The sequence below is a fragment of the Panicum hallii genome, chromosome 2, assembly GCF_002211085.1.
Source record: "Panicum hallii strain FIL2 chromosome 2, PHallii_v3.1, whole genome shotgun sequence".
NCBI lineage: Eukaryota > Viridiplantae > Streptophyta > Magnoliopsida > Poales > Poaceae > Panicum > Panicum hallii.
The window spans coordinates 48,482,926-48,505,560 of NC_038043.1; the positions used below are offsets into that span (position 1 = coordinate 48,482,926).

The following is a 22,635-nucleotide window of genomic DNA, read 5'->3' on the forward strand; positions in this document are numbered from 1 at the left end:
CGATCTAGTCTCCCTCAGCTCATACAGATCTTGAAAATCAGAGGATCAAAGGTAGACACAAGGTTCTGGAGCCGCAGTGATGATCTAATGCTTCAAACAACGTGTACTGTAGTAATTTTCATGAAACTGCAGTAGTTTTACTGGCACAAACTAAAACTGATTGGACAGTATGACCTTATGGGGGCAGACAAAAAGGATGCAGTGAAACTTCTTTATTACTAGAAGATGACTGATCACAGTTGATCAGATAAGGTTCCCTACAAACTCAAACCAATCCCTAACAATCCCATTATTCCCGACAACAAAACTCAATGGGTATAAATACACAATGCGCTCTCCTCCCTGATGATCAATATAGCCTATTAGTATACAAGAGGCGAAATCCAAAATCAAGAAGGATCAGTTGTTGCAGAATGCATGAAGGGAGCCTATTAGTATACAAGAGGCGAAATCCAAAATCAAGAAGGATCAGTTGTTGCAGAATGCATGAAGGGTTTCATCAAGTGCTTTCCTGTCGTATTCCCCAGTAAAAACACAGCTCCCCAGAGGCCCTTTCAGAAGGATGAGCCTCAACAAACCATCAGCAACCTTCTTGTCAACCTGATGTGCCATCCAGGAATCCAGTGAGAATGTTTCTTTATAGAAAGGTGCCATTTGAGATGTTCAAGTGTGCAAAAAAATGCATGGAAATAGCATAAATCAACAACTTGAAAGTCCTAAAAGAACATGGTAATATGCGGAATGGCAGAAATTGACTCGGTGCAAATTCAAAAGTGCTGTTAGCTATCTCAGGGTACTTACAGCCATAATACTTTTGAACTTATCCACTGTCATAGTCTCTGGAGGTGTAATGGGAAGCTTGGCTTGCTCTAGTATATCCACTACACGTTTTCTGATTGACTCGTCTATCCACCCCAGGCGGTGAGACATATCAGCTGCCATAACCTGAGGTAGTGGCACACCGAAAACATTAACCAAAAAAAAAAGAAAATAAGACTAGGAAAATTTAATAGGCTGTATAGATATATTCAAGTGATTTACTGTTCCAGCTGCAATTGCCTCCCCATGGAGCCATGCTCCATATCCAGTCCCAGTTTCGATAGCCTGTCGATTGAATGCGAGGATCAGTGAATGAGTGGTGCAATGCAATAACATAACATTGCGAAAATTCCGATATATGCTGTTGTGATAAGGTGTTTGAGGTTTTGGCACCCTAAACTTATCAATACACAGTGTCAATTAATTGAACATAAAAATCTAAACATAACTGATGGCAATACATACATGGCCAAATGTGTGACCCAGGTTTAGTGTCGCTCGAAGACCACTTTCCTTCTCATCCTGTGCAACCACTTCAGCTTTGTTTTCACATGATCTCTTAATAGCATATGCCAAAGCACTTGGTTCTCTACAGATATGCATTTCAAACCAAAGGTTAGCAGCAAAACGAAAAAACAATACGCTAATTTTTTTGCCAAAAATATATTCTGCATTTTTAACAAGACAAAAGTTCAGCAATTATGCTGTATGTAATATTGTAAGAGCTAAACTAGAGAGTAAACCTTCTCCCCACTTACCATTAATAGAATAGAACAACTCTTTCAGCTGACAGGAGTAGCATAGGAACTGAACAACTCTATGTATTTATGTTTGCCGATGCAAGTCTGAGCTAAATATGTGTACAGAAATGATCAATCTAAGTAGACTCGGTAAATATAAAATACATTGACACTTTATTCAGCAATAATAAATAAAATTGCAGACTTTTCGGACAATGGCTCTTCAGAGTTTGGTGAACTTCCTAAAAGTTGGATAATCATGCTCTTTCATCTAGTCACGCACCCATCAATTAGCCATTTCAGTAAATAAAAATACCAAAAAACAAGCTTATTGGCTCTGAATATGTCAAATTGGGAAGTAACAACAAGTCTTAACAATTAATATGTCCTAGGACTCCAAACAAGATGAGGTATAGCAGACAGTTGGATCTTGTGGTGACTAAGCGTTGTGTCCACTCGAGACTAATGAGTCTACAAGAACAAGAAGTCTGATGCAGTTTTAAACTGTTGTCAAGTATCTACAACTCACTGAATAGAAAGAAGATAATAGCTTTTATGCGGATATCGATGGAGGAACAAGCTGAATACCTTGCTAACAATGCCGATATGTTCTTCTCTTGCCACTCAAAGAATGGTGCATCCCTTATGAGCCCATACTTAACTACCTCAGCAATGCCTGAAGCTAGCTCCCTGTCAGGCAATGTGTTCAGTGTATCCGTGTCTATCAGTACACATTGAGGCTGGTAGAATGCCCCAATTAAGTTCTTCCCAAGTGGGTGGTTAATCCCGGTCTTTCCACCAACAGATGAATCCACCTAGAGCAATCAGGCTGGCCACCATCAGCACCAGACCAAGATGTAGGCCAACTTTAGTAAAATGTGAATCAAGCTTATCACCTGAGCCATCAGAGTAGTTGGTATCTGTATGAAGTTGACACCACGGAGGAACGCAGCAGCTGCAAACCCGCACATGTCCCCAATGACACCACCACCCAGTGCTACAAATGTGCAACGCCGGTCAAGCCGGGACTCGATTGCCTTGTCAAACACCTTCATCAGCGTGTCCTGCCGATCAGAACCAAGTCAGTTAAGGCCAAATGAACTGAAAAAACAAGTACGCTCTCCCAGAAAGCTGAATCAAACACATGAACTCACCATATCTTTGTACTTCTCGCCGTCGGGCAGGATCACGCTCTCCACGGACACGTTCGGGTTGTTGTGGGTGAGTGCCCAGGTCACCTTCTCCAGGTAAAGCGGCGCGACGGTTGTGTTGGTAACCACCAGAACCCTCTTGCCGTGAACATGCCTGCGCAAACAGAAATCAGGATCACAGAGTGACCACACCAATCTAAGCGTCGAGAAAAGAAGTTCTGTAACTCAACTACCTCTGCAGCAGGTCCGGCTCGTCGAGGAGGCCTGCGCCGATGTAGATCGGGTAGCTACGGTCGCCGAGGTCGACGTCGACCACAGTGGAGACCCTGGACTCCGCCGAAGGCTGCATCGTGGGAGCGACGCTGGCTACGAAGCGGCTCTGATGGCGCCTCGCGGGGGAAGCGCGGAGGGAAGGGCAGGTGTGACGCGACGGCGAAGGAACGGAGGCGGCGGCCGGAGCACCGCGGGGGAGCCGGGGAGAGATAGCCGCGCAGGATGAGGATGCTGCGGCGGCGAGGAGGGAGGAGGCTGACGCCGCCATGAGATAGCTCGGGAAGCAGCGGGGGCGGCGACGGCGACGGCGGGGGTGATGTAATCGGTGGTTGAATCCGAGGGGCCGAAGATTTGAGGCGGGTGTGGCGCGGTAGGTGGGGGAGGAGCACGGGGGAGAAGTGAGACGGATCGATCTGGGCAGTCGATTTGAGAAATGGACGGCTGGGGCGGTGGTGCTGCGGTTGGTGGGTGGGGATGGCGCGGCCATTTGGAAGGTGAGTCGATGTGGCAGGATGGTTGGCGAAGGTTGCTGGCTTGAAGGATGGCGGCTCTGGGTTTCACTGGAAGTGGGACCAGTCAACGCTGCGAAGTCCATTTTCAAACTTTTTCACGACCCAGGCTATTTTCAGATTGGAGGAAGTCCCTTATGTACTGCTGAGAACGTAGAAATTTTGTTTTTACACCATTGAATATTGCTGTAAGTTACACAATCAAACCATAGAAATCCCGAAAATTTGGGGCAAACACACATGAAGGATAACATACAATTTTGCTTGGTAGAAGTTTCGAGGCGGATGGTATGTCACGTGTGGGAACCGCGTGAATGCCTTAGGCCAGTTAGAAGGAAGACTTCATTTTGTTTCAAGAGTGCCACACCAACAAAAATACTAACAATCGAATCATGGTTCAAACTTCTCCAGTACATTATCCCGTTTTGTTATTTCATATGTTTCATGGCTAGAAAAAAGTGTATAAAGGTAATTCCATGTAGATGAAACTTCTTCCTTCTCTCTTCTTTACACCATTGGCATATCCTAGAAATTCTAGGTGGCAGTGCATTTAAAGGAGAATGAAACTCTCATTAGAAGCATTTGCAAAGGAAGATACCTGACCGTATTTGCATTTTGAATGTTCCTAAATTGAACCAAACTGTTGATCTCCACCAATTCCAAATACTTACATTTACCTCAAATCCGAGCCAAATTTGAAACGGACAATACTTTCTTCCCAAATTGGCTCCTAAAGAAGTCCAGTTACCACCAGACGGCCGGACCTGTCGGCCAGAGAGCCCAAATTGGATACGGCCCAATCCAATCCCACCCAGGTCAGCTGGGCCACCACGAACGCCGGAACGGACACTGTTTGCCACCTCCGTCCCTCGCCGTGGCGCGAACCGGTCGTTGCCGCGATCCCTCGACCGAGCAGCGCCCCGCGGCCGCGCGGCCGTCCACCTCCACTCGTAGCCCCTCCATTTCCGCGCGTCCGCTCCACCGCAACGCCCCGCGAGCCCGCCCCCTTCAAAGCGGCCACCTCCTCCCCCGACCCCTCGCTAGCGTCGCCTCCCCCACCCTGCACCACCACCTCCCGTCCCCCCACCTCCCCCTGTCCTCCTTCCCGCGATTCCGGCTCACATGACCGCCGTCCGGGCCGCGGCCGTGCTGGTGGCCGCCGCCGCGCTCGCGATCCTCCTCCCGGGATGGGCGGCGGCGGCGTGGACCCTCACGAAGAAGGGAAGCATCGTCACCTACGACGCGCGCTCTCTCATGATCGACGGCAGGCGGGACCTTTTCTTCTCCGGCGCCATCCACTACCCCAGGAGCCCGCCGGAGGTACGCTCCCCCGCGCGCGACTCTTCCCGCCGATGAGCCGAACCACGTGATGTAGCGGCGTGCTGCTGCTACTGCTGCTGCTACCAGTACCAGACCTTGTGCCGGCCGGCTGGTTGGTTGATCCTGGTAATGTGTTTCTCTAATGCAGTTATGGCCGAAGCTGATCGAGCGGGCCAAGGAGGGCGGGCTCAACACGATCGAGACGTACGTATTCTGGAACGCACACGAACCTGAGAAGGGCAAGGTAACGGACAAATGTTCATATGGACTCGGTGGTAATCAACCGCAGCAAAATTAAGGAGCATGCCGTCTTTTGGTTCTGCTGTACATACACTTATTAGACAGACAGACAAATCTTAACATAGCTCATCTGTTGCATGCGTTGCAGTACAATTTCGAAGGCAGGCTCGACTTGATCAAGTACCTCAAGATGATCCAGGACCACGACATGTATGCAGTTGTGCGCATTGGGCCCTTCATCCAGGCAGAATGGAACCATGGGTCAGTGCGGCCAACTAATTTTCACTCGGCTGTCTACTAATTTTCACTCGGCTGTCTATTATGCTCATATCATCTGATTGTTTCGTGTGTCTTCTGTTTTCTCTACTTTCTCCAGTGGTTTGCCTTATTGGCTTAGAGAGATAGACCGCATAATATTCCGGGCAAACAATGATGCATACAAGGTAACCAAAGAATTTAATGGTTGTTACAAGACATGGACTGAGCAGTTTTGGACTGATGCATTTGGACTTTTCATGCAGAAAGAAATGGAGAGATTCGTGAGATTCATAGTGCAAAAGTTGAAGGATGCTGAGCTATTTGCGTCTCAAGGAGGACCCGTCATTCTAACACAGGTCCAGTAATTTCCAATTTAGTTGCGTTTTTTTCGTTAAAACTGTTTGTTGGTACCCTATTTACATGAGTATTTTATGGTTCATCAGAAGGTACCAATAGGCACCACCGATTATAACATAGGAGGTACTGGTTTTGGTACTGAGGTACCGGTAGATACCAAAATCCAATTTTATAATTTGATACCTCTTGGTACCTTCAGATGGACCGTAAAAAGGCTCTATTTGTATATTAGTTCAACACACGCTGTGATTCACTCTCTGCACGTATACATCAGATCGAGAATGAGTACGGGAACATAAAAAAAGATCATAAAACAGATGGTGACAAATACCTCGAATGGGCAGCTCAAATGGCCCTTAGTACACAAACCGGAGTTCCATGGATAATGTGCAAGCAGTCTTCAGCTCCTGGTGAAGTGGTAACTTTCTGATCAATGGTGAATACCTTTACATAATTTATTTAATGTCTTGCAAGTTTTTAACTGCAATTCTATCTTGAAAGTATGAATAAACTGCTATTCAGAACTGGAAGAACATTAAATCACTTAGAAGTGGCATGTTCCGTTCTATTAAAAGGGTTGAATTACTTTACTTCAATCTTTTAATTTCTTTCTCGCTCTCACTAGATTCCTACTTGCAACGGAAGGCATTGTGGAGACACATGGACACTACGTGACAAAGATAAGCCCATGCTTTGGACTGAGAACTGGACTGCACAGTAAGTTCAAGTAATTCACACTCAACATTCTTTCTTTTCACCAATTGCACAAATAATATTTGAGCTAATCCTACTAATAATGGAAGTACAAAATAGGAAGAATGGAGTGGAATGGAATAGGTAGCATTGCTAATAACAAAATCTAGCGCTCTAATGGAATGATTTATGAACATCCAATTATGTTGCACACTTGATCTGTGTGGTTACCTTAGGTTCTTGCAGCATCCTAACCTTGAGCCACGTTCCCTATTTCGTTTATGAACCGACACTTTATATTTTATTTCCAAATCAGAAGTTCCACCCCCTATTTCGTTGAGGAAACCAATGTACTTACATATTGGATATAGAAAGATATAATTGAATTGTGAAGCACCATTGCACTGCCAATTAGCAGATGGACTGCATAGAAATAACAGAGCAAACTGTCCCTCGCACCAACTAGACCAAAGCCAGTTAACTCAAAAGCTAAGGGTCCACTGTGCTACAGAATATAGTTAGCGGAATATCTGCTAATGCTAGTATATTTTTTTCTTTTGATCTCCATAAAAGATGCTATTAGCTAACAACTGCATTCAAAATTAGGAACAGATAAGTGCTTTAAAGTACCACTACAGTGCCTGAAAAAAGGGCTAATCTCCATTCTGTAAACAATTGGACCCCATCCCTGCACACATGAAAGCTACATACATAAGGAAGTAATATCTTCTTCTATGCTCCTTGACACAGATTCAGAGCATATGGTGATCAAGTAGCTATGCGTTCAGCTGAGGATATTGCATATGCTGTGTTACGATTTTTTGCGAAGGGTGGGTCAATGGTTAACTACTACATGGTACGTACAATCATTTACCTTTTGTTCCTGCAATGAATACGTTTATAAATATTTATAGGGAAACTATATAAATTTATTACGAATTTCATTTTAACTTGTCAACAGTATCACGGTGGAACAAATTTTGGAAGGACTGGTGCTTCTTATGTGCTGACCGGATACTATGATGAAGCTCCCATGGATGAATATGGTTAGATCGTCTCAGTCGACCATTATATTATTGTATTAGTTTTTATCTTCTTCATGTAGGCTCCTCTTAAAGAATGTTTAATCTGGTCCATGTACTTTCAAAGGTATGTGCAAGGAGCCCAAATTTGGGCATCTCAGGGATTTACACAATGTGATAAGGTCATACCAGAAAGCATTCCTCATGGGAGAACATTCATCTGAGATGTTGGGTCATGGGTATGAGGTTGGGAATAGCTTCTTTCATCTTCTCGGAACCTGAAACTTAGATAATTGTTTGACAGTGTTATGTGACCTGTAGACCAATATTCTTCCACATTTTTATTGCAGGCACACACCTTTGAGTTACCTGAAGATAAGCTGTGCCTCTCTTTCCTCTCCAACAACAACACGGGGGAAGATGGAACGGTGATCTTCCGAGGGGAGAAGTACTATGTGCCTAGCCGTTCTGTCTCCATTCTTGTAGGGTGCAAGAACGTGGTTTACAATACCAAGAGAGTATGTTTGCTTACACTTAACCGCAACTGAATTAGGACTGAGCTTTAAGGTGATAAAGAACATAGGGCCCTGATTGTGTTATGTTTGTCTGGCAGGTGTTTGTACAACACAGTGAAAGGTCATTCCATACCTCAGAGGTGACGAGCAAGAATAACTTGTGGGAAATGTTCTCAGAAGCAGTCCCAAAGTATCACACGACTAAAATCAGGGCAAAGGAACCCCTGGAGCAATATAACCAAACCAAGGATGCTACTGACTACTTGTGGTACACCACAAGGTATCACTTCGTCTATCAAACCTTACAGTTTTAGCTCAATGTGACTTTAATCTTTCCAAGAAGAAAATTGTCTTGACTGTATTTTTGTTTGTTACTATGTGCAGCTTTCGCCTTGAGTCCGACGATTTGCCCTTTAGAGGTGACATCCGGCCTGTGCTTCAGGTCAAAAGTAGCGCGCACTCAATGATTGGATTTGCCAATGATGCCTTCGTAGGTAACTTGGACCAACCTGTAACAATCTTGTTCCTCCAAAGCCACTAGCCTCTTACGAGTACATATTATTGTACCAATCAAAATCACCATCTTCGTAGGAAGTGGGCGTGGAAGCAAGCAGGTAAAGGGTTTCATGTTTGAAAGACCCGTCGATCTGAAAGTAGGTGTGAACCATATCACATTGCTGTCGACAGCGATGGGAATGAAGGTAAAAATCTGTCAAAATTCTGAAATTTCTTTGGCAAGCAAGGTGAAAAAAGTATGGTTGTAATGGTCTAATGGAGCTAGATATGGATATGTTTTTTGAAAAGCGGGCATATATAGTCCATATCATCACTGGTAGGGTGATGGGTATGTTTGGTTGATGCAATAATCCTGAGCCATCAGCTCTAAATTTGCAATTTCTGCTATCTTCTGCAGGACAGTGGTGGTGAACTTGCTGAAGTAAAGGGTGGAATTCAGGAGTGCCTAATTCAAGGTCTCAACACTGGGACGTTGGATTTACAAGTCAATGGCTGGGGCCATAAGGTAAGGATATTTCTATACCTTGCTGAAAAGATACTCATTTCCTTGGAAGGACAATGCAATCGTGTGGTAAGGCCTGAACGCCTCTATCCTTGGTTTCAAATAGGCTGCACTGGAAGGTGAGGAGAAGGAGATCTATTCGGAAAAAGGTATGGGCAAAGTTCAGTGGAAACCGGCCCAGAATGACAAGCCAACCACTTGGTATAAGGTAGGTTGAACCACGAATAGGAACACCTGAGATTCTGAAACATCAAACATCCATTTTGGTTTTTGTTGCAATCCTCAATGTCACAATCTTCACTACCATGCTAGAGATACTTTGACGAGCCAGATGGAGATGACATCGTTGTTCTTGATATGAGCTCAATGGGCAAGGGCATGATTTTTGTGAACGGTGAAGGCATGGGTCGGTACTGGGTCTCATACAGAACTCTTGCTGGAACTCCTTCTCAAGCACTGTAAGTCCGTAAGCAAGTGGACCTTGTTGAAGCAGGCCTACTGTTCTTGGTCTACAAGCTTGCACAGTAAAAACTCATTCCATTTTCCTCTCCCACCTCGTTCAGGTACCATATTCCTCGTCCTTTCTTGAAACCCAAAGACAACCTCTTGGTTGTGTTCGAGGAGGAATTGGGCAAGCCGGGTGGCATCCTCGTCCAGACGGTGACGAGAGACGACATTTGCGTGCTGCTCTCTGAGCACAACCCAGCGCAGATCAAGACGTGGGACACACAAGGTGACAAAATCAAGCTCATCGCAGAGGATCACAACACGCGGGGCACCTTGACGTGCCCCCCGAAGAAGACAATCCAGGAGGTTGTCTTTGCCAGCTTCGGCAACCCGGAGGGCATGTGTGGCAACTTCACTGTAGGCACTTGCCACACTCCCAACGCAAAGCAGGTCGTTGAGAAGGTACACATTTCTTCGTGCTGATTCATGCTACCATTTGTAATGTTTCTTAAACCCACTGAATCACACCCACAACCACAGATAACGTTTTCGACTCTTCAGTCTTGACTGATACTGACCTGGCGAACGGAATGGACAGGAATGCCTCGGGAAGCCGTCTTGCGTGCTGACGGTGGACCACACGGTGTATGGCGCAGACATTAACTGCCAATCAACGACTGCGACACTGGGGGTGCAGGTGAGATGCAGTTCGGAGAAGAAGGGTGCTTGAGAATAACAAGATGGATGCTGCTAATCGACGCCTCAGCGCTTTTGTTTATTCATCCCTTCGGTTCGGCACTCACGCTTATGCCCCATTGGTCTGCCGTTGCGATTGAAATGTGATTGGAACATGGTTGATCTGGGAACTAACATGAAATGAGTGAAGGTTAGATGCTGATCAGACCGAAGATGTGTGTTTCCCCCTCTTTCCTTGTGCGTCGTGTTGTTTCATGTAATGTAACCAGCAAAATATATATAGATGTTGAATAATCGTGATTGATAGTATAGATCTTAGAACATGCCAAGTTTTGAGCAAAAGACTCTTGGAGATTGGACTGACAGTTTGCTTTCTGCAACGTGAGTATAAGTGTTCCATTAATTCCAAAAAGGGAGGAGTGTAATAGCCTATGGGGATACTGCAAATGACTCTAATGCTACAACTTCAATACTGCAAATGCTGTCCTTCTTTTGTATATACAGAAGAGATCAAGTCCAAAGTTATCAAACAATGAATGAAGGAAAATATAATTTGTATAAACATTAAAAATCATTTTCTCTTGCTTCAGTGGCTAAATAACTCTGTGGTTACTATCCTTTGCTGGTACGCTGTCTAATTTATACTAGAAAACCACCTGACAGCAACATCTATTCTGCTGCACTGTAATGAACATGAGACATGGTCTCACGAACTTGAACCGAATTTGAGACCCTTGTGAAGGTCTCAATCGAGGAACAAACTCTAGGCAGCTTAAACATGACAAGAAAGTAATCCTTTGAATTATTCAAAGGCTGATTAAACACATAAGTTTGCTGAAGATGGTATATGTGGAAAGGTAGTGTGTGTAGGGGCAGTTTCAGGGGAATGCATTTATCATACAAATTCATATGAATTGTAATTTGGGGCTTCGAGTAATGGATGGTTATATGTGTTGCCTTGAAGGCACCAGTGTTACTTGAGAATGAGGTTGATTATGGAAAACAAAAACTTGATTTTGCACGAGGCACTAGTGGTAATGGAAACGGGGTTGATCACCGAAAAAAAAAACACCAGTGTTATATGGGAACGGGGTTGATCCATTGCGGGTCATTCATGGAAAGAAGCAAAAGCAAAGGAACACTAAAAAGGGGCGTTGCGAGAATCGAACTCGCGACCTCTCGCACCCAAAGCGAGAATCATACCACTAGACCAAACGCCCTTAGATGAAAGCGTTTATTATTCTAGTTTATTTAATTATAAGTGAGGCAACTAAAAATTCTGCCCCCTCCCTCCAAAAATCCCCCTCCTTCCCCCTCCAAATTCTCGTTTCCCTCCTCGCTTCCTCCATCTACATCTCTCCCCTTTTCACCCCAGTGCCCCGCTGCCCCCACCCACCCCACCGCGACCATGGCGAGCGCCGCCGACGACCTGGACCTCCTGCTCTCCCTGGGGGAGGCCGTCCCGGAGACCCCTCCCTCCTCCCCATGCGCCGCAGATGGCCCCGAGTCCGGCGGCGCCTTCACACCTCCAAGGACGCGGCGACCCGGCGGCACCGACATGTCCGTCTTCCGCGACGCCGTCAAGGATTACCTCGAGGCGCCCCCCGAATCCACCTCCCCGCTCCCCGAGCGCCCCAAGCGCCCCAAGGCCACCGAAACCCTCGTCGACAAGTACTCCGGCCTCCGCATCAAGCACCTGACGCTCTCGCCCCTCGAGATCAGCAACCGCTTCGCTGACATCCGATTCGTGCGCATCACAGCGATAAAGTGAGGTTCCGTTTCCCTATTCGCTCCTTTGCTGGATTTTCAGGTTTATAGCTCAAAGATTTAGTGTTTTCCCCCCTGGGTGCGTGCAGGAACTCTCTGGGGAGCGAAAGGTTCTCGGGCTGTTGGGCGACGGCGGGGGTGTTGCTAGACAAGGGCGTGCCGCGGGTGAGCGCGAAGGGGACCAGCTACAGCATCTGGAAGATGGGCGCCCTGGACGAGACCGAGGTATCGCTGTTCCTCTTCGGGGATGCGCACGTCCACTACTCCGGCGCTGCTGTGGGCTCGGTGTTCGCGATATTCAATGGAAATGTCCGCATGGACAATGGGGTACTTCTCGGCTGGCATTTTGATGTTCTTGATGCTCGCTTGAGTGATTTGTGCTCAGTGGTTCTGTTGCTGATTTCAATGTGTTGGTGATGTTGTGCAGGGCAAAGGGTTCTCTGTGAGTGTTGCTTCAGTGGGGCAGATGCTGAAGATGGGAGTTGCAGCAGACTTTGGTCTCTGCAAGGGGAAGAGGAAGGACGGGGTGGCTTGCACCATGGCGATAAATAAGTATGTATCTCCAACCCTATGGGAATGTGTCTCGCCATTTCAGTAGTAGCTTCACTGTCATTAAACTTAGAAAAATTTTGAAACAACATTGCACATAAAAGTGATGAGAAGCTTTTGTGATCAGTGATCACGTCTCTTCACAGATATCAGCACAAAGTGTAATAAGCGGCACATTTCCATGTATGTGGCTATGTGCTTGACTTCCTGCTGTCAGATTCAGACTCTTAGCAAGATGAGCTTTTACTTTTTTTGGCTGCATATAACATCTCCTATGTATTATGCCTCAACCACAAGAATTCATTCTCGAAAAAAAACCCACAAGAATGTATCGAAGATGCCATTATGTTACTGAATTTTCCTTTACTCTTTTTTAGGAGCAAAGGAGCATATTGCAAATTTCATTCATCGGTAAGGATATAACCATCAGCATTCAGAAATTGAGACAAATAATTGGATATGCAAGCGACATGTTCCATTATGCTTCTTTCATTTTGCAGAAAACATCACAGAAGTACACTACTGGCAGAGTGGAGCTTAAGGGTGGGTAAGTAGAACTTTAAAATGGAGTAGACTATGTGTTTCCTTAATGGCTCCACATCTTATGTTCTTTTGTTTGTCCTGATATAATTCCACAGCATATGTTTTTGATTCTATACAATGTTCTTTTTTCGTACCAGAAACTTCCAATTTGCTTCAAAACTTCGATCTCAAGGGATTTACATGGTCAATCCGTCCTCCGAACGACCCAACCCAAGAAAGCCATGCCAACCGGTGAAAGTAATGTCAATTGATGGGCTAAAAAGGGCTTTAAGGTATGCAAAGCACTATTTGATCTGCTCCATTTGGCTAGTCTACTGGTTGTTCTCCTGCACCTGATATTCGACTAGTCTGTATTTACTGTAATTGTTCTATCATTCTAACAAATTGCTGTTGTGCTTTCTGAAAGAACCATTTGCCACCATACCATCTTGGTCATTGCACTGGTTATTTGCACTTTCTGGTCATTTGCTGTATATGATTTAGAGCTTGTCAATCAAGAGGAAGCATAAACCCAATTTTGTAGTTACACCTTTTGGAAATTTTCTAGTGTCATCTATTGAACTCCCCCAGAAATGTGTTGCCTAAAATTGTGATATCTTACAGGATTCTTTAATGAATGTAAACTGGCTTCTGATTTAAGTATGCAGGATAACAGTGGCATTTGGAATGATTGGCGTTGTCATCTATGAAATGATTGGCGTTGTCATGTTTAAATGCTGATTTTTCTGTGCAGCAATGCAGATAGAGTGACTACTAAGAACCAGTCTCAGGGTATAAGATTCCTTTCTCATGTTGCAGGTAACCTATTTTCCCCTTTCGCAAGTAATTATAATTGAATGTAGCACCAAATTCATGAAAGAAAACGTAATGAGATTTGCTTATTGTTGACTGATAAACTCCCGTCTGCATAAATAAATCAGCTAATACGGACAATACGAAAGCAACTGTCAAAGTCAGTGGATCTACGAACCAACAGAAATCAAAGTACAGCTTGAACAGAAGGTCAGTCACAATGTGCCACTGTTTGCTTAAATGGTCTTAAATTTTCTATCAATCAGTGACATCAAAATGAGCAAGCTTGTGATTTGTAGTTCGGCATCATCTGGTGCCAAAGCACCACCCAAGCAGGGATTAGGGAAGCCAGAACAAGATTTCAAGAGACGGAAGGTGAATAATCCACCAGGGAATATCGTTGAGCTCGATGCAGTCAGCTCAGACGATGATGAGATCAGTATAGTACTGCAACGCTGATTATTTGTATAAGAATCGTGAATGTACTACAAATGGATAAACAAGAGTATTTCAGGAACATTTCGCATTGTTTTTAGGAAAGTTTTGTGGCCAAACCTGTCACAAGCTGTACCTGTAGACAAATTATCTGATAACCATCATTTTCTGTATAGTATCGTTCAAAGATGCTTCATCAATACAGTTGACTTTCCATGAGAACAAGTACGAGATCCCGCTGCGTGTTTTATCGCATCTGGTGTAGCCTGCAGCGGATTTTGCAAAACTGCTGGTACCAACTTTCACATGCTGGCGGGCTCGCGGCTACCATGCCTCGCACAATAAAATACTTGCAAAACACATCCACAGCAGCGCCGGCAAGCCAAATACAACCGAAACAACACCTGACTACCAGGGGACCACAAACGACAGCCTCAAACGCACAGCCGTGCAAACTCCAAAGTCAAAACAGTTGCATAACCTACCGAGATCCAGCAAGCGATAGCACAATGAAATAAAAAACAAAAGTGGACAATACAAAGCATCCAGCAAAACCAAAACCGGGAATTCGGAATAACCAGCATTGCTTGATAACCAACCAGCCTTCAAGAGAGCATCCACCAGTGGCACCAAAATAACTGGAGTCAGCAAAATAGTCTCTGCTCACGACCAACCGAACCTACATACACCTTCTAAGCAATTTGTTAAACCCGAGACAGTCTATAGCTGCTCCAAACTCATAACATCTTGAGTCATCCTTAGTTCCTGACATCACACGTTCCCTGCTGGCCTGGTTATAGGAGATTGCTGTTGTTAGAGCCTCAGCCTCATTCGAAGGCCCACTGGTTCTCCCTCCTCACTTCCTCCTCTTCCTCAGGTGTGAAGTCGTTCTTGATGTTGAAGGTCTTGCGGATCTCCTCTGGAGTCTTCCCCTTGATCATGTCCGCGACAGTCTGGCAGGTCAGGTCCAGCAGCCCCTTGATGTCCAGGTAATTTGCAGCCTGTAGAGAACAATATGTCAGGTGTTCTTGTCAAACATTCATGAATGCAGCTACCTGGACAAACCAGGCAAGAACTGATAAAACAAAACAATGAACACTAAGCATATGGTCACAATATACTACTACAATGTACACCAAATTTGACCGGACAAATGTACCAATCCAGGGCAAAACTGGTATTATGTCTTAACATTACACAGAACCTAAAGTTAATCCATGCCTTCTACTGTACATACAAGTACAGCAAGCATGGTAGAATGATAGAACAACTACAGTTCACTGTAAAGCATCAGCCAAACCATTCCTAATTACCAGCAGATTTCAAATATCTAAACATAATTTTGATAATGGGATGCAAATAGATTACAGTTCCTACACAATGGAGAACAGCAAGACCATATCTTAAAAAACAAGGATCCATACATCTCAAGCAAAACAATTAACAGTGAAGAATAAACCATTCATTACTCAGTTATAACTCGATATTGCACATGGTGATGGCAAAAAAGGACCATATATGCACTATGCAGCAACGTGAATGAACATTAAAAGTATTGATTTCAAACAACTAAAATTTTCAAAGCAGAAATGTATCCCAGTCCTACAGTGTATGAATTAGAATGTGTTCTACAATACCCATGCAACAATTACTGCAGGCACATCAAGCATAAGCTAAACTATCTTAAGCACCAACCCAATAACTTCAAATATCATGTAGCATCCAAAGTATCATGAATTTAATACCTATCCCAAAATTTTAATAAAACAGCAGTCATCAATGGCTACCAGAAGGAACTCAGGACAATCGTATTAAACCTTGGCTTACAGTAACAAAACATATCTGTCTGAAACTGGCAGGTCACTTGTTTCCCGGTGGAAAGTAAACAGAGAGAGTTAGAGTAGGATATAAACAGGCCTTCTCAAAATCTCTAAACATATCACAATGCCCTTCTCAAAGTCTCTAAAACATACACCCTTCTCAAAATCTCTAAACATATCACAACCCATGATGACAAATGGGAGTAACGATATCCTGAACACAGGGACAGTTGTTCAAGACTCTTAAATTCTTCCGCTAACTAAATACATAAAGAAATTCTGTTGCCCCCAAAATTTGGCTAATATAATACAAAACTAAGTTGAAAAAATATGAGACAACCGAGCAGGGGCATATTAATGCACTTCTGATGTAATGTAACAGAATTTTGACCTAACCATGCGAGAAGCATGTGACAGACACACCATCACTAGGGAGGCAAATGGGTTGCCGAGCCCACTTGCATCCCTAAATTCATCACCACTACAGTAATTTGCGACCATGAACCCCAGACGGCAACAAAACTCTCCGTGAAACAGAATCAAAGGACGGACGCTCAAAGGCAAACTGTGGCAACACAAACACAGAATAGCAAAGTATTGGCCTATCAGGGCACGAAATAACCATAATCTCGACAACAAAGCAGCAACCTGATCATCAACCTCAGAGGGTACAAACAGATCTAAACAATGATCGCAGGTCAGATTGGGAAGGAAGGAGAGAACAGGAGGGAGAGCCTCACCAGGATGAGGTCGAAGAGGGTGGCCTGGTCCACCTTGACGAAGTCAGCATCGAAGGTCTTGAGCTCGTCGTCGGAGGCCTTGTTGGTCGCGGCAGTCGGCTCAACGGCGTCCGCGTCGGCGCCGCGGCGCGCCTCGACGTGCTTCTTGCAGTACTCGATGACCTTGGCGAGGATCTTGGCGTTGACGTTGGGGACCGGGATGCCGTTGTCGGTGCAGCCGTCCTCGATCATGTGCAGGATGGTCCGCGACTCCCTCGCCACCGACTCCTCCACCTCGAAGTTCTCCTTGTCGCAGCTGATCAGCATCAGCATCTTGTCCTTCCCCGCCGCTGCGTCCGACGCCATCGATCCGATCGCCGGGGTGGAAAAGGGGTTGAAGTGGTGGTTGGTTGGTGTGGCGAGGAAGCTACAAGGCAAAACCCTAGCGGCGGAAGCGATGGAGTCGAGATTGAAGGGGATGGAGATGGGTTGCAGCTTCATGCCGGCGTTGCGGAAGGAAGACGGGGCGCTTACGGTATCTGCTCCTGGGCCGGGATGTTCTGTTTGGGCCTGAGAGGGTTCGAGTTGTGGGCTTTTGAGGTTGTAGAGTGTTGCGTAGGCTTAAGAGTGAGAAGAGGAAGGACCGAAGGGCACTGTCTAACTCTTAAGAATGACACGCGAGTTATGATAGCTGCAAAGAATGCGAATAAAATTGAAGTTATAATTTCTGCAAAGTTCGATAACAAACATACCTATAACATGGTTTAAAAATGTACCACGCACAACTGCGAAAACGAAGCGAATAGCAAACTAAGAATTTGCGGCGAGTCTAACCTTGGAGTGGCAATGATCGGGACGAACCAAACACATCTGACATTTTATTATTTGCTAATAAGACAGGTAGATAGGCAACACCTCAATCTTCTCCCTCTTTAATTCGGCCACCGGTGACGGAGATTGGAGTAGTCAGGTTGGGGATTGGACCCTAGGGTTACGATGGATCCACGGTTGGGTGGCGTTATGCCAACGGGTTGATGAGGTGCCGCCGACCACAAGCAATGGCGATGGACAGTGGGTCTGGTTGGGATGGAGGCATGACGGCAGCAAGATTAAGGTAGAGTAAGGGTGAGGTGGAAGCGGTCGACTACCAGGGGTGGTAAGAGGTAGCGGCGGTGCAGTAGATAGCCACATCACAAGTGAGGCAACGACGACTGCGGGGATGGCGGCGTGTGGGGTGGTGGGTGGAAAGGGTTCCGCTGAGGAAGATAATGGCATTGATTGGGTTGTGGTAGGCCAATCGAGATTGCGACTTCGGTCTAGTCACCTATATATATATATATAACAGTAGTTTTGGGATTGGATTGATATCCAAAATCTAATCGGAGAAATCCAATTGAAGTTCAACTAAAATCAAGCATCCATCAAGTCCAATTCTAAAAGTTAGTCTCCAACGTCCAATTCAGTCCAATCCAATTCCCCTCAATCCAAATCCATCCAATATAATCCAAAATTCAAGTATATGGGAGCCATGGACAATCGGCCATGCTGGGCGCCCTCCTCGGCCGCGACGAACTCGCCGGCAAGGAAGCTGCACAGGCTTCTCGCCGGCTCGCGCCGCCCGCACCGGCTGCTGCTGTTCGACCGCGCCGTCTTCACCCGCGGCTCGCCTGCCCGCACCGGTCTCCCGTCGCGCTGGCTGCCGCTCGCCGGCCTCCGTCCGCGACTCGCCGGCTTCGTCGCCTCTGCGCCCGCGTCAACTGCGCTCGCTGGCCGTGATGCCTCGCCTCTGTTTTCTGTCGCACTACCTCCGCCCGCGGCTCGCCGGCAGCGCTGCCTCGCCTCCGTTCGCTGTCGCACGGCCTATGCCCGCGCCTCGGCAGCTTCGCAGCCTCCACACCCGCGGCAACTGCCGCTCGCCGGCCGCGCTATCAGATACCGAGCTCGCGCCCTCCGCCCACTCCAGCAGCCGCGGCCGTACGCCTCCTCCGCCTGCGGCAGCCACCGTGCGCGCTGCCGCCGCTCCTGTCCAACACGCATCGGCGAGATCTCCAAAACTCGAGATGCTCCGCGTGACGAGGGCAGGCGACAAGAGGTGCTGTGGCTGGGGAAGAAGACGCGCGGTAGCCGAGGGAGAAGACGCACGGCGGCGAGTCCGCGAGGGAGAAGACGTTCGTGCGGCTGGCTTCCTGTGCGTCCGGCGCTCCCTTCCTGGTCCAACAATGTTTGGATTATCCTCTAATTTTCATCCAATAGTATGCAATTCTATTTGATCCAAAGTAAATGGATATTCATATCTAACTAGATCCAAATCCAGTAGAGTTTAAGTGCCAAAATCCAATTGGATTTGGATCGAGCCCAATCCATTCCCAGGAGTACCCCTAAATATTGCGCTAACAAAATGCGGCAGGATCCCTTTTCAAAGAAAAATTGCGGCAGGATCCTCTAACATGGAAAAAAGAAGAAGAAAGAAAAACAAAGCAAACCATAACAGAAATAAAGGAAGTGCGGCGAAAATGGAATGGTGAGAAACCAGCAAGGCAAGACAGCCAAGTATGTGTTCACGGTCCAGAGCGCATCCAGAAAACCATTCAAAATCAGCACATTGTTTGTTCACGAGCCATCAGACCTAAGCCTAGTTACACAATAGCATTCGTTTAGATCTGAGAGAGTCTACAGCTGCTCCAAACTCAACATCCTTATTACAGATCACGTTCTTGCTGGTCTAGCCTAAGAGTCTTCAAAAGAAATGGAGGGGCTACAATTTCTTATAATACTATCTAAATTTCTTAAGCCAATTATTGGTAAAAGAATGAGATATCTAAATATTAGAATGCATCTTAGAAAGAAATGGAGAGACTACTAAAGACAAACCAATTTGGGGTGTCTAGGCCGGCCCATCACATTTCGGCCTTGGTGGAGTGTACCATACGGCCCGCAAAGTTTCATGGGCCATTGGACCAGGCCGTCGCATTTGCGTCTTTCCCTCGCTTTTTATGACCGAAATCCTTCCTAAAAAAATATGACCGACATCCCTGTGATTTGTTACAAACTTGAACATTGCATAAAGATGAAAGATTTTTTGTGCATTTTTGCCAGTCCGCTGAGTGTAAAAACCGCCCAATCTAACATCATTTTAAAATCACCGATCATTATCAATAAGATGAAAGTTAACACGCATTTGTCCGAGAATCTGCCACGTATTAACCCACATCTAATGATATGAATAACCGACACGTCATTCACCAAAAATAACATCAAATCCAGTAGTCCTGGTACGTGCCCCACCATATGCCCAAGATCAAGCATACACTCATACCGTTTACAATCATATATATTGCTGATGAACCATAAAGAGCAATTTTAAGTATTTCAAAAGTTCGACGGATAAACAGTATAAGTTAAGTTCAACATAGGAGGGTTCAAATTTGAAATTAAAGGTTCAACAACAAATAACAAGCCTTGAGCTCACACATAGCATAAACAAGTTTAGTGTTTATCATGCTCTCCTAAAAGAAAAGACTATGCAGCAGCGGATAAACTCGATAAAAGCGCTATAAAATAATGGCTTCTTCCTCAAAGACACCATCAAGGCCACAACGATCTACTCTTCCCCCGCATCGGAATCGGCGGGGTAGAAGTGACCAAATAATATGAGTACAGAATGTACTCGCAAGACTTACACAAATTAATAAATAAGGAGTATGCAATGAGAACTCAACGAGATAAGAGCTTTAGGGTTAAATAAGTTTGCATAAGCATGGGCTCTTTAATCCAACATCTAACTCTTTAGCAATTTAATTATCTTGCCCAACCCACCCACCATTTTAGTTGCTTAAAAGAATTAAACAATTAAAGTAACATAAGGTGATACCAATCATAACCAAACATAGATGATACTTCTACGAAGAATTCATTTAAAATTGAGCTTACTCATAACTGAGAGCGCGACAATTCAAATTGATTAATTAACCTTGTAAGGGTGTATTTCTTTACCCATGCGACGTAAGGACCATGCGGCTCACCCAACCGATCACGATGGGTAAGGGGATACTCGCATTAACCATTCCCAACAAGTCCCAACCATTAAAAATCACGCCTAACTTGCGCAGAGAGTCACCTAGATCCACCGGGGACACCCCAAACCACTCTACAAAGCCTTATGACAACGCATCTAGGACTGTGCCTCAATGATTAAAATAAAGAAGGTATTCGGCTCATCCATAGCTTGATTGGATATGTGGTAATACGTTTAAGTTGCTCAAAATCGAGGTCATACACGGATGGTTCTTAAACGATTCAAGCGGGTTATACGTCCGAGGCTCCTTTCTCTAAGCCCTACCATTCCGTCCAAACCATGATACGTTTACCACGAGACCATCCCGAACTTTCCAACATCTCGAAACCGGATAAGTGCGTTTAAGGATAGCCACGTGAGCATAGTGTGATCCTATTTTAAAATTTTCTTACACTCTATAGATCAACTATAAGCATAGCTAAACATCTAAGCAATTAATTAGTTATTAACTACAAGTGGCAAGGATATTGATATATAAAATAAGAAAGGTAAATGTAAGAAAGTAGGATCAACAATGCAATAAATAGATAGAAGTATATAACCACAAATACTCAAGTGAGATACCTAAATTAAATCAAGTTGAGTGGGTAAAAAGAATCATGCTTAGCTGCTTGCCTTAGTTTTCTTCGGGTTCAACCATGAACTCTACTTCGGGCTCGAGCTCAACGGTCTCGGTGGGCTCAAGGGGCTTGTTCTCCGATGTTTCAGTCACTATAATGCATGAATGAGATGCATGCTTTAGTACGATACCATAATTTATGCATTAGATGATATGCAATGAAGAATGAATGGCATAACATGCAATGAAACAAAAATATAAGCACAAACACATTAAACAAGCATATCATACAAAAAGCATAAATTATAAATATTATAATTTAAGCATACAGAAGACATAAGACATCAGTAAGCAATCATAAAAGTTGGATTTGCAGCAAAATTAATTTTATAGAATTATTTAGGAGCATGAAAATTTTCAGCTATTCTAAACAAGATAAATCTTAAAAGATATGCAAACTATTTTAAACAATTTCCAGAAAAATACCATAGGAACTAGACGGATAGACAAAGCTAACAAAACATGTTGTTACTTTTTGTCACTTTTTAAACAAAATTTATAAATTAAACAAGGCAGAGAACAATAAATCACACTAAAATCTTATCAAACAGTAGATAAATATTATACAAGCTGCACTACTTGATATCACATTTCGCAAGGAGTCTAACAAAATTTAGTTTGGTATTTTTAGAGCATTATAGAATTTACTAAGCAATTAACCTACTTTCACAAAGACAGGGCATAACTAATTTTACAGAATAGTAATATGCAAAAATATATTTTTGTTGAGTAGATCTACAACACATGAAAAAAAACAAGTTTCACAATTTTTGAAGATCTACACAATTTTTTATACATTTTATAAGTTAACACATTTATACAAAATATAAAAAATGCAAGGAAACGCTAGGGGCACCCGGATCCGCGGCTCCCAGGCACCGACAGGTGGGCCGAGGAAGCCAATCGGACCTAGGCCAAGTCAAGGCAGGCTGGGCGGCCTTGACCCGAGGCAGGGGCGGGAGCGGAACGCGCCGTGTGAGCCCACGGCGCGCCACGCGTGCGTGCGCGACGCACGGGAGCAGGCCCGGCCGGTGACGGTGGGCGGCGAGCGGCAAGACGAAGCGGCAAGGCGGCAAGCTCATGGCGTGGTCCAGGTGGGGGTGAAGCTCACCGCGGGGTTGAGAAGCGGTGAGCGCCGACCGAGGGGCGGCGCGACAAGGAGGGGCGGCGCCGGCGGGAGGAGCTCGCCGGAGGCTCTACACGGCGGGGAAGAAAGAGGGGTGAGGGTCCAAATCGAAGGTGGAGGGTGAAGGGGAGG

At 45.1% G+C, this 22,635-nt stretch overlaps 4 protein-coding genes, 1 long non-coding RNA gene and 1 other non-coding gene across 6 annotated transcripts; 2 read left to right on the forward strand and 4 right to left on the reverse strand.

Moving 5' to 3' along the window:
- Window positions 1–197: 197 nt before the first annotated feature.
- On the reverse strand, window positions 198–3,383 carry LOC112883102 (3-dehydroquinate synthase, chloroplastic). Its single transcript, XM_025948334.1, has 8 exons — window positions 2,944–3,383; window positions 2,714–2,864; window positions 2,456–2,623; window positions 2,148–2,374; window positions 1,285–1,408; window positions 1,042–1,104; window positions 802–945; window positions 198–600 (listed from the first exon to the last, which is right to left on the reverse strand). Exons 1-8 carry the CDS (start codon window positions 3,249–3,251, stop codon window positions 469–471), a joined length of 1,317 nt encoding a protein of 438 aa, XP_025804119.1. The 5' UTR covers window positions 3,252–3,383; the 3' UTR covers window positions 198–468.
- A 1,120-nt stretch (window positions 3,384–4,503) lies between these two features.
- LOC112882287 (beta-galactosidase 12-like) lies at window positions 4,504–10,486 on the forward strand. Its single transcript, XM_025947310.1, has 19 exons — window positions 4,504–4,812; window positions 4,961–5,056; window positions 5,201–5,313; window positions 5,429–5,495; window positions 5,574–5,666; window positions 5,942–6,085; window positions 6,293–6,384; window positions 7,111–7,216; window positions 7,322–7,406; window positions 7,510–7,628; window positions 7,733–7,900; window positions 7,996–8,177; window positions 8,282–8,391; window positions 8,489–8,598; window positions 8,811–8,918; window positions 9,022–9,123; window positions 9,228–9,373; window positions 9,479–9,824; window positions 9,961–10,486. Exons 1-19 carry the CDS (start codon window positions 4,615–4,617, stop codon window positions 10,090–10,092), a joined length of 2,517 nt encoding a protein of 838 aa, XP_025803095.1. The 5' UTR covers window positions 4,504–4,614; the 3' UTR covers window positions 10,093–10,486.
- Window positions 10,487–11,206: 720 nt separating this feature from the next.
- TRNAP-UGG lies at window positions 11,207–11,278 on the reverse strand. The gene has a single exon. It is a non-coding gene; the product is annotated as a tRNA-Pro (tRNA).
- A 138-nt stretch (window positions 11,279–11,416) lies between these two features.
- Window positions 11,417–14,369, forward strand: LOC112881778 (protein MCM10 homolog). The gene is made up of 9 exons (XM_025946643.1): window positions 11,417–11,825; window positions 11,915–12,152; window positions 12,253–12,377; window positions 12,752–12,785; window positions 12,875–12,921; window positions 13,055–13,189; window positions 13,651–13,715; window positions 13,838–13,919; window positions 14,009–14,369. Exons 1-9 carry the CDS (start codon window positions 11,467–11,469, stop codon window positions 14,166–14,168), a joined length of 1,245 nt encoding a protein of 414 aa, XP_025802428.1. The 5' UTR covers window positions 11,417–11,466; the 3' UTR covers window positions 14,169–14,369.
- Window positions 14,370–14,593: 224 nt separating this feature from the next.
- Window positions 14,594–17,234, reverse strand: LOC112881779 (SKP1-like protein 1A). Its single transcript, XM_025946644.1, has 2 exons — window positions 16,705–17,234; window positions 14,594–15,145 (listed from the first exon to the last, which is right to left on the reverse strand). The coding sequence occupies exons 1-2, from the start codon at window positions 17,182–17,184 to the stop codon at window positions 14,972–14,974; spliced, it is 654 nt and encodes a 217-aa protein (XP_025802429.1). The 5' UTR covers window positions 17,185–17,234; the 3' UTR covers window positions 14,594–14,971.
- An 898-nt stretch (window positions 17,235–18,132) lies between these two features.
- Window positions 18,133–19,188, reverse strand: LOC112882742. The gene is made up of 2 exons (XR_003226702.1): window positions 18,983–19,188; window positions 18,133–18,891 (listed from the first exon to the last, which is right to left on the reverse strand). It is a non-coding gene; the product is annotated as an uncharacterized LOC112882742 (long non-coding RNA).
- Between the last annotated feature and the right edge of the window lie 3,447 nt (window positions 19,189–22,635).

What these genes read in the sequence shown, in the direction of transcription:
- LOC112881778 (XM_025946643.1), top strand. Translation starts at nt 11,467, where the DNA reads ATGGCGAGCGCCGCCGACGACCTGGACCTCCTGCTCTCCCTGGGGGAG. An exon ending in TGCACCATGGCGATAAATAA is followed by an intron (nt 12,378 to 12,751) that starts GTATGTATCTCC and finishes ACTCTTTTTTAG; the next exon opens with GAGCAAAGGAGCATATTGCA. An exon ending in ATTCCTTTCTCATGTTGCAG is followed by an intron (nt 13,716 to 13,837) that starts GTAACCTATTTT and finishes TAAATAAATCAG; the next exon opens with CTAATACGGACAATACGAAA.
- LOC112883102 (XM_025948334.1), bottom strand. Translation starts at nt 3,251, where the DNA reads ATGGCGGCGTCAGCCTCCTCCCTCCTCGCCGCCGCAGCATCCTCATCC. An exon ending in TGGGTCACACATTTGGCCAT is followed by an intron (nt 1,105 to 1,284) that starts GTATGTATTGCC and finishes TTCAATCGACAG; the next exon opens with GCTATCGAAACTGGGACTGG. An exon ending in AGGCAATTGCAGCTGGAACA is followed by an intron (nt 946 to 1,041) that starts GTAAATCACTTG and finishes CCACTACCTCAG; the next exon opens with GTTATGGCAGCTGATATGTC.
- LOC112882287 (XM_025947310.1), top strand. Translation starts at nt 4,615, where the DNA reads ATGACCGCCGTCCGGGCCGCGGCCGTGCTGGTGGCCGCCGCCGCGCTC. An exon ending in TACTTGTGGTACACCACAAG is followed by an intron (nt 8,178 to 8,281) that starts GTATCACTTCGT and finishes TACTATGTGCAG; the next exon opens with CTTTCGCCTTGAGTCCGACG. An exon ending in TCAATGGCTGGGGCCATAAG is followed by an intron (nt 8,919 to 9,021) that starts GTAAGGATATTT and finishes GGTTTCAAATAG; the next exon opens with GCTGCACTGGAAGGTGAGGA.
- LOC112881779 (XM_025946644.1), bottom strand. Translation starts at nt 17,184, where the DNA reads ATGAAGCTGCAACCCATCTCCATCCCCTTCAATCTCGACTCCATCGCT. An exon ending in CCCTCTTCGACCTCATCCTG is followed by an intron (nt 15,146 to 16,704) that starts GTGAGGCTCTCC and finishes TGTTCTCTACAG; the next exon opens with GCTGCAAATTACCTGGACAT.